The sequence below is a fragment of the Podarcis muralis genome, chromosome 12 (genome assembly GCF_964188315.1).
Source record: "Podarcis muralis chromosome 12, rPodMur119.hap1.1, whole genome shotgun sequence".
In the NCBI taxonomy this organism is placed as follows: Eukaryota; Metazoa; Chordata; class Lepidosauria; order Squamata; family Lacertidae; genus Podarcis; species Podarcis muralis.
In genome coordinates, this window is record NC_135666.1 from 27,860,908 (window position 1) to 27,871,250 (window position 10,343).

General features: G+C 42.4%; 1 protein-coding gene across 2 annotated transcripts; it reads left to right on the forward strand.

The window, feature by feature from the left end:
• Positions 1-837: 837 nt before the first annotated feature.
• GATAD1 (GATA zinc finger domain containing 1) lies at positions 838-8,725 on the forward strand. 2 transcript variants are annotated; one of them, XM_077936935.1, is made up of 5 exons: positions 838-939; positions 5,128-5,253; positions 5,822-5,881; positions 7,212-7,395; positions 8,247-8,725. In XM_077936935.1, exons 1-5 carry the CDS (start codon positions 847-849, stop codon positions 8,435-8,437), a joined length of 654 nt encoding a protein of 217 aa, XP_077793061.1. In that variant the 5' UTR covers positions 838-846; the 3' UTR covers positions 8,438-8,725. The 2 variants fall into 2 exon arrangements, with proteins under 2 accessions (XP_077793061.1, XP_028606442.2); XM_028750609.2 differs by lacking the exon at positions 838-939 and adding an exon at positions 3,006-3,461.
• The last annotated feature ends 1,618 nt before the right edge of the window (positions 8,726-10,343 follow it).

The following is a 10,343-nucleotide window of genomic DNA, read 5'->3' on the forward strand; positions in this document are numbered from 1 at the left end:
GGATTAAGGTAATGAAGAAGAATAAAACTTTTTATCGAGTTAAAAATATGTTCTCTGTTTACATAGTTCCATAAAACTATATTTCTATAGCTAGTTTTTTAGGATTTCCTATGGAGACCCTGCATTAAAACTGATCTAAAAATGGCTCTCCAGGGAATATCCTTCCTTGTCATCTAAAACTTATCTAAATCTGAATCCAAATAGTTAGAGAAGAGACTGATACAAAATATGGCAACTTGTCATTAGAGGTAAAGGTACCACTACTGTTAAGTAGTTTACTTTCTAACAATGAACAAAAGGGAAGAAAAAAGCTCTGCAGGCAAGGGGTGACATAACTGGGCTCCTGAGCCCCACAGGGGTGCCGGAGAAAGACTGTAGTTGGTCAAGGAAGCTGTGGGCTCAAAAAGGTTGAAAACCTCTGCTTTAATGGACTGGCACTATTAAAAGGTAAGGCAGCATTACCTACCAAAGATATAAACTAATACTCTGTGATAACTTAGTAAGGACACTATGGCAACAAGGCATCCAGAAGTTTCAAGAAACAGAATTCTAAAAGTGACAGTTGGCAAAAGTGAGCTCAAGAGGATAGCACAATAATAGATGAGAGGGAGACAAGACTGGCCCCTTTCACCACTTGCTATGGCCATACCCCTGTGACCCCAAGTTAATTCATTTATTTTTAAATTCAAAACATCCCCCTCATCCAAATGAGCTCTAAGGCAGTTTACAATAGGCATTGGAGTGGGGAAACTGTCTCTAACTTTTTCAGTTGTCTACATTAATGTACAGAGTATGGGAAACAAGAAAGGCAAATTTGAGCTCTTAATACAGGATCTAACAGGCATTATGGAAACCTGGTGGGGTGGGACTCATGACTGGAATGTAGAAACTGAAGGGTATCACCTATTCAAAAGGAATAGACCAAAAGGAAAGGAAAGGGTATGTACACTTGTGAAGAGATACATAACTTGGAGCATGGAAGGCAGATTGAGAGTATAAGGGTAAAAATGATAGAACACCGGTGACCTTACTGTGTGTGTCTGCTATAGACCTCCAGGCCAGACTGAAGGCTTGGATGATACCTTCCTAGAGTAGATTACCAAACATTCAAAAAAGGAGAGAGATAGTAGACATGGGAGACTTCAACTTCCCCGATACCTGTTGGAACTCAAGCTCTGCCAAGAATGTAAGGTCCAACAAGTTCCTCCATTGCCTCACTGATAATTTGATGCCCCAGAAGGTGCAAGAAGTAACAAGCTTATCACCTATCTTGGACCAGGTCCTTACCACGAGGGATGAACTGATTGCTGAAGTAGAAGTACTGGGAACCTTGGGAGGAAGTAATCACAGGTTTCATTATACAGAGGCAATGAAAGCTGGGTGTAGTCAGACTTGCACTCAGGACTTTATGAAGGCTGATTTCAAAATGTTTAAGGCACTACTGGGTGAGATTCCATGGTCAGAAATACTCAAAGAGAAGGAAATCCAAAATGGATGGGAGTTTCTTAAAGGTGAAATATTGAAGGCACAAATGCAGACAATTCCAACAAGAAATAAAAGTGGGAGGCAACTAAAGAAACCAGTGTGGCTGCATAAGGAGCTTGCAGATGAGCTGAAATGTAAGGTCATCCTGTATAAGAAAAAGGAAAAGGGGGAAATCATGAAGGAAGAGTATACATGAGCAGCCAACAGCTGCAGGAGGAAAGGCAGGCAGGCTAAAGCTCAGAATGAGCTCAGGCTTGCAAGAGAGGTTAAAAAGAATTTTTTAAAATTGTTTCTTCAGCTATGCTCAAAGCAAGAGGCAGAAGAAGCACGTACTAGGTCCTCTGCATGGAGAAGACAGAGAAATGCTATTAGATGACAGAGAGGAGGAACTGCCCAACACCTACTTTGTCTCTGTCTTCACCCAAAAGGAAAGCAGTGCCCAACCTGATGATAACAGAATAAACAATGCAAGGAGGGAGCAGCAGCCCAAGATAGGAAAAGAGGTGGTAAGGGAACACCTAGCTACCTTTTAGTGAGCATGTTATTGATACACATTCAAGATGACTTGCTTCATTTTAAGTAACTTTTTTTTTTTCATTTCATGTACTATATTACCTCCCTTCATACTCTTTTTGTGGGTGAATTTTGAGTTTATGGCAACCTTGGATTCTGAAGGTCATTACTGAACTACACAATACTGTAGTATGAGTTTTCAGTTCTGTCCTTAAAGCAGATAGGTGTCAGAGGGAGGGGTATTATTGGTTGTGACGGTGTCTTATTTCAGTTTTGTAGGTTGCTTTATACATTTTCACTGCAGTCTTTGGGTCCTTGTGATGGTATGGTAGGAGGTCCAGGAGACCTCTAATTCAGAGTGAACACTATTAGAAGGAAATTAACTTGTAGCTGTTGGTTTTAGTGATTAGTAATGTTGCTTTTAGTTCTGTGTACCGTGTATTTTATATTGTAAACTGCTCTGTTTATTACAGAAGAGGAATGGAGCCTACAAACATAAATCCCCATGTTTTACACACACACCCCCAACAAAATCTTATCCTTAACTTTCTTCAGCTGCTTTCTTGTGATAGGTACAAGTTTCCCTAAGAATTTTTTAGAAATACAGCTTCTATGCAGCACTTTGTCGTCCATTCCACCCACCAGCCACTCAATAAACGGGGGGGGGGGGGGATTATGAGTAAGCAAGATTCAGATGGCCCATAAATTTAGTATAATTTCACCTGCTGCTTTTCGAGGCCGGCCTTTATCACATCCCTCTCCCGCTGTTGAGCATTTTTAATATACTGCTCCAACTGTATGCATACTACATTATTTGCCCCCTACTTTATAACTTCCCTAGGCTAGACGAGGTTAGCCGGTTATCCTTGGGCCCGAGAAAGAGCTAGTTTCGTGTCTGCTCGGCTGACTACAGCCGACCTCAAGGGTGACTCAAGGCATTGGGGCTCCCGAGGAGGACCACGATATACCGCCCGTGTGTTCCCCGCAAAACCGGCCACCTCGCCCTGGGTCTCCAGTCGGCCTGAGGGCGGGAAGCCCCGGCTTTCCTCGTTTGTCTCTCCCCCTCAGGCCATGCAGCCTAGTGGGCAGCCAGCAGAGGGCAGAGGCCCCTCTTTTGCGGCGCTTCCCTTCCCGGCCGCTCTGCTCTGCCCCCCGCCGCTTCCTCAGCCGCTCCGCTTCCACGCACAACATCCGTCGTGGCGAGCGGGCTCGCAGCCGGAGGCCGAGCGAGCGAGCGGTCCCCCGGCGCCAAGATGCCGCTGGGCCTGAAGCCGACGTGCAGCGTGTGCCGCACCACCTCCTCGTCCATGTGGAAGAAAGGCGGCCAGGGCGAGATCCTTTGCAACAACTGCACGGGCCGCCCAGGGCCTCCCGGGTCCGCCGGAGCCGCCTACGCCACCACCTCGGCGGCCGCGCAGCACAGCAACGGCGGCAGCGGCGGAGGGAGCGGCGGCGGGAAGCAGGTGAGGCCGCTTTCGGGCTGCGGCGGGTCCCTTGAGCGCTCTTGGGGAGCAGGGCCCGCCGGCGGAGCAAGTGGGCCTCCTCGGTCGCCCTTCCTGCGCTGGCCCCTCCAAGCCACCCTCCCCAGAAGAGGCCATTGAACAAAAGGAGGGAGAGCTCGGTCTAAAGAGCATCCCCACTGCAGCAGGGGGTTGGACTAGATGACCCCCGTGGTCCCTCCCAGCGCTACAATTCTAGGTCTAGGTCAGCTGTGCGACATCGGACCTCTGTGGGTCACGTCGCGTTTTTTTCGTTATGCTTCAGATCTATTTTCCGTACTTCCCGGCGCCGCCCAGCTTTTAAGGTTAATAGGCATTGCAAGGATAAAAGTTCAACAACTTTCAAGCTTACGGTGCACATTCAAACTTAACCTGATCCGAGTTGTGCCTCTAACTCAGGGGTGGTGCAACTAGTGCACATGCTACCTTTCGGGAGAGAGAGAGAGATGGGTGTGTGTGTGTGTGTGTGTGTGTGTGTGTGTGAAGAAACTGGTAACGAGTGGCGTTCTGGTGTTTCTGTGATTTGTGCGTGATTTATATTACGGTAACTGCGTAGGTGAGTATAATACATGAGCTAAGGTATATGTTGGGACTGGAAATGTGTTTGGGTTGTTGGAAGTGAATGGTGATTAGATAAGAGTTTGAAAGGGAGTTTGAATGCTGTTGGGAGGCAGTTGAGAAGTGAGTTGGGTTTTGGGAAGTGGGTGGTTAATTGGAGTGAGAGTTGGAAATGGAGAGTTTTGATGGTAGCAGGGTTGGTTTACTAGAGCAGGATCAATATTGTTAACTAGCTACGTTTTTATATGAGAAAATAGTAACAAATGATACCAAACCGATACCATATGCTTCTGAACCCTGTGATCATCAAACCCTTATTTGTTTTTTTAATAAGCGCCGTATTGCACCACATGCCTCTTGACTGGTTATGTCAGAGATGAGAACTATTCATAATATTGTGTCTGGTGTGGAAACAAGAAGGAAAATTCAGAAATACCTATCAGAAACCCAGTTTTCTTACAAAGAATGGTGCGGTGGTACAGGGGAGCTGAGGGGAGTGCCAGAACACCACATATCTTAGGCATGAAACTAGCCTACTCTCAGATAATTCTATATTGGTTTGCAGCCTTAGGCTGAGATCCTGGGCTCACTTATCTGGGAATAAATCCCATTGAATATAGTGGGAATTTTGAGTAAACATGCATAGGACTGTGCTGTAAATTCTGCTATGATTTGAAATTATTTCTGAGTTGCTGAAACTCTCTAGATTGATACCCATTCTTTCATTGTATACTGTGTTAGTTTTATGATGTTAGCCGCCCTGAGCCCGGCTCCGGCTGGGGAGGATGGGGTACAAATAAAATTATTATTATTATTAGCTACCCTGTGGAAATTTTTTTGAACAACAGTGTTTAAGCACTTGAAACAAATAAAAATATTTCTGTTGAAATTAGCGGTATGTACTTTTTTAGTAAATGTGTTTAGAATAGGTGTTTCATCTCTTTCTGGCCTGGGGAAAGTGGGTCCTACTGTGTCCCCCTGCCCTATGAATAACTATATATATATGTCTTGTTGTATATTTGATCATGTATATACTAATGAATTGATACTATTTCTTACTTTTGTACACTAGAGTAAGCAAGAGATTCACAGAAGATCTGCTCGATTAAGAAACACAAAATACAAGTCTGCTCCAGCTGCTGAAAAGAAAGTTTCCACTAAAGGAAAAGGGAGAAGGCATATTTTTAAGTTGAAAAATGTAAGGTGATTATGGACTCCAGCTACAGTTGAGCACTTTCTAAATTAAAGCAGTGTGGCAGGTGCTGTACTAAAAATAGTAAGGTTTACAAAAGGCTGCACCAAATATAAATGTTTTCCTACATGCTTATCAAATTATATACAACTTTGCTACATTAGTATTGCTTTCCTGAAGAACCATGAGTATTCATCACATAAGACTATGCATATTATTGCATTGAAATAGATGTATTTAGTATGCTTCAGCTCATACTTGTTGAGCATAATGTGCAAAATGACTCTTGAGCGATGTCTTAAAAGACTTTTTCATTTGTGTATAATATCAATATTCTATGCATTTCTGAATGTGAAATCCTTCTTGGTTAAAACATGTAACAAATATACGGTAGATGTATTTTGTCAAAGCTTACTGATACTTAAGCTATTAATTTCTTGATGTTTTCATATATAGTGGTCCAAAGATTATCAATTTTTCATCCAAATCTCATTTACAAAAAATGCATTATATTTTTATTTTGACACTGTTACGTTATTTGTGCAGTTTAATCATTATAACCTTCCTTTTTCAGCCCATCAAAGCTCCAGAGTCTGTAGCTACCATTATTACAGCAGAATCTATCTTCCATAAGGTATGTTATTAGAAGTTTATGAACATAGAAGTGTTTCAAAAGTTAATAAATCTTTAAATGAGTACTTGGTAAGAAAATATATTGGACTGTGACTCAAACATACAGTATGTATTTAGTGTTTTTGCAGTAGCACTATAAATCTGCACTGTAATTTGCATTTTACCTGTACATTGTTACTGAAGTTTCCTAAACGCATAACTTGCTAAGGATGCTAGCATGTTCATGACTGACTGAACTGAGACTTTCTGGTGTAGTTCATACTCTTCAAGAACAAAGTAGTTGATATTTTCAAATTGATAAACTCCATTAGTTACTATCAAATCGTTTGCTATGACATAGCTTGAAACTGTTATATATTTATTTATGTTACTGTATTGAAACTCTAACTTACTTATTTGGAGCAGCTTGACAGCCATTTTATCAATATCCTTATCTGTCTCTAAAAAGATATGAAAATACTATTTTTATTTATTTTAACATATTTATATGTTTTTAAACCACATTAAATCAGCATTATTGCCGTAGAAGTGCAGACTAAAACTCTGAACAGCCATATTTTAGGGGAAGGAGAAAAATGATGCAGGCACGTTGTTTCAATCCTGTTTGTTGTCAGGGAACACTGAAATTTCCCTTAAACTTAGTACTGTGGCCTCACTGAAGGGAAAATGCAAATATGGCTTTCTGCAACTGCAACGTGGGGGAAACGGATAATGTACATAGACTAGCAGGGGACCAACAAGGGAAGAAGGATAAGAGCCTGGGGAGCGGTGGTGGGACAACCATGAGGGAGAAGACTGGGAAGAGGAGGGGTTGGAAGCTGAGGAGGTAACAGGGCTTTGTGAGCTGGGAGAACCTGTGGCAGAGAGAAGTTCAGAATCCAAGTCAGAGGCTGAAGCCGAAGCTGGCAAGTGGGAGGATGGAGGCCAATAGAGATGAGGCAGGCTGGTGAAGGGTCAAGGGTGTGCCCCCACCCTGCTGCAACAAGCTCCCCTTCCCCCATATCCCAGAACTAGAAGAGGGTTGAAACAGGCGGAGCGGTGACTCTTAATTGCTTGGGAAAAGCCCTGGAGAGGAGGGGACTTAGATGGTTGTGGGGAGGCAGGGACTTCCAGTCTTGGCAATTGATTTAATGGGGTAAGACCTACTGGGGATGAGCTGTTGTACTTGTTAGGCCTGACACTCAACAAGAACGGTATCTTCACAGACTTGGTTAATAACGAGTTATCTCTGGTGTGACTACTGGCCAGCTCACTCTGTTGACACCGAAGCAGAAACTATTATCAGTTTAGCTTTTTTACAAATTAATTCTAATGATCTATATCTTTTCTAGGGAGTTTACTATCAGATTGGAGATGTTGTTTCAGTGATTGATGAGCAGGATGGTAAAACATACTATGCTCAGATTAGAGGGTTTATTCAAGACCAATACTGCGAAAAAAGTGCAGCTTTAACATGGCTCATTCCTACTGCAGCTAGCCCCAAAGACTGTTTTGACCCTGCAACTTACATAATAGGTAAGTTCCAAGGCCCAAAATGTTAAAATTCTACCTGTCCTGACAAAGCAGAAAGTGCTACATGTGATATAACTCCAGAGTCCTAGGTTTCTTTTTATCCTGTAGTACAAGCTAGTTAAGCAGCATTGCCTTTAGACTTGCTCATGAATTGCAGTTCTGGCAGAGATGTATATTTGTGTTGTAAATGAAGTTCAGAGTTGTATATTTGACAGCAACATGTTCTCCTGGGAAGAGTGCTGATGTTGGAGTGTCTTTCTCAGTAGAAATCAATAGTACCACTAGATAAAACTGTCTCCTAGCTACTTTCGGCGGGGATAAGTTGCTATGGACACACAAGGTCCTCTACACATGTGAACCTTCTCTTCTTAGGCCCAAAGAAACTGGGCTGGAGGGCAACATGCCTGCTACAGAGATGCAACATGCTGAATGCATGCCCCTCTTCCATCATCATCAATAGTATGGTTACACAGCCCCAAGCTGTGCAAGTCCTTCCTTTCCCCTGCTGTTTGTTAGTAGTGTTGGTATTGATCTAAAACCAGCTGAAATTCTTTCCTAGGAGGAGCGAGATACCAGGTATCCTTGTGTTGCTGCATTTTATACAATTCTGTGTTTTGCCCTTACTTTGGAGGATGGAGGACTTCGTATTAGATTCTCCCATCTAATGTTTTTTGGAGAACACTGCAGGCCCAGCTTGCATAGCTTTATTTCCTGCATAGAGCTATATCCATGCTGGGGAAAGTACCTGTCTTGCTAGTGATACTTTAGGAGAAATATGACAATGGCCAACTGGATGTACCATAAAGCTCCAAGTGGGGGGATAACCAACTAACTTTTTCATTTTTTAATTTAAGGGCCAGAAGAAGATCTTCCAAGAAAAATTGAGTACTTAGAGTTTGTTTGTCATGCGCCTTCAGAATATTTCAAATCTCAGTCCTCTCCTTTCCCTACCATTCCTACTAGACCAGAAAAAGGTTATATCTGGACTCACGTTGGACCTACCCCAGCAATTTCTATCAAGGAAACTGTTGCCAGCAGCTTGTAGTGTGTCTTGCTCTTGAGAGACTCCTTTTTATGTATATTAATTTTCACAAATGTTTATGTTTTAGTATATCCAGCTAGGCCTATGAGTGACTTTTATTTATTATTTAAATTTGGGTGCCTTTTTCAAAATCAAAATTTCTTCACGTTATTTGAAACTTGTTTTTCTTCTCCTCTGTCAAAAGTAACTTCTCACATGCTTGTTGAGTCTAGTGAGAAGCTGTACATTTTGTATTTGTTAGTATTGCTTTATACAAAAATAAAGTTATTGACTACCTTTCTTCACAAAAAAGCCTGTTGTCACTATCACTGTGAAAAACTTGTGTATCTGTGTGTTCATTTACAAAAACCATTGCATCTAGTAAATAGAACTTAAGTTCAGTTACTGTCGTGATGGGAAGGCATAATTGCAGGTGTTCATTTCCTCCCCCAAATTACTATATGCCAGGGATGGGGAGCTTGCAGTTGTTATAGTACAAAATACATGGAGTCCTACTCCTATCAGCCGCAACCAGCATGGCCAGTGGTCAGGGCTAATGGGAGTTTTAGTTCAACACCATCTGGATTGTCGCAAGATCCCTATCCTTGTTCTTTGCCCAAATAAACAAATTTTACTACAAGATTATGCTGTTAATTTTCTGAAACTACAAGAGTTTCAACTGAGCAGACTTTTAAATAGCTGCTTGCCAAAGGTTCATAAGAATTGTCTTACTTTGTGCCAGGTAAGATGTAAAGGGAGTAAACACTGTTAAGAGAGGGGGCAAGTACAGCCATATTGAAATACATAAATAAATCTTCATTGGAGAGAGGATATTTTAACCACCACTAGTTGCTGTTATCCTTTTCCTGTGAAAGATGCTTAAGCATATGTTTGCTAGGCTATGTATATTCTCTTAAACAATTATCATGGATCTGTTTCAGTCTAACTTCAGACTTCCATTTGACCCCAAAACTACTAGGATGACCTATGCTAGCACAACAATATAGTGATCCACACAATTCTCCTTGGCTTCTCAGTAATAAATACTATCAACCATGGTATCGTTTTTACACCCCCTAGTTAGTGTAGGAACTGGTGGCACCATGCTTCAAGTGAGTCCATTCCTATGTAGCTGAGCAGGCCATTTCAAAATTAATTTGGGAGCGGGGGACTACTGCCCCATAATACTTGCACTTTCATGCTTAGCAATTCTATCTTTGGGGAGCCTTTCAACACCTACCCAAGGAAGCTATTGCATGCAATGTACTGATGACATCAAGCTCTACTTTCCCTTTCAATAACAGATAAAATGGTGGAAAATGTCGTGTCTAAAGTCCATATTACATCACTTTAGAATGTATGTGGAAGATGATTGATAAATAACAATAAACTGAACCACAATAGGAATTTGGTTGATAACTGATCCATCTGGAAAAGGATGGGGTTTTACCTGTTCTAGGCAAGTGGTACTCCCTCTTAAGTATCAGGTTTGCAGCCTGGATTTGCTGTTAGATCTGGTGCAAGTTCTAGGCATCTATGCAGCACTTCCTTAAAATTTCAGGCTTATTTCCCAAATGCAGTTGGGATCTACCTTTCCTCTATCCAAGGTGTAACACCTACAGAAAAAAATAGGCAAGGTATGCATATTGCTATACTGCCCTAGAGCCAAAGTACCGTATTTTTCGCACGATTGGACGCACCGGACCATAGGACGCACCTAGTTTTTTGGGGGGGAAATAAAGGAAAAAATTTTCCCCTTTATTTCCCCCCCCAAAAGCAGGTCAGGGAAACCGAACCAGGTCGAGGAACAGCGGGATAGTGGCGCTGCGCCTCCCTGCTGTCCCCAAGCTTGTGGGGCTGGCCGATGTCTGTCCGGCGGGCGGGGAGCTCTGCTTCAGGGCGCCCCACCCGCCAGGCAGCAGGCTGCTAT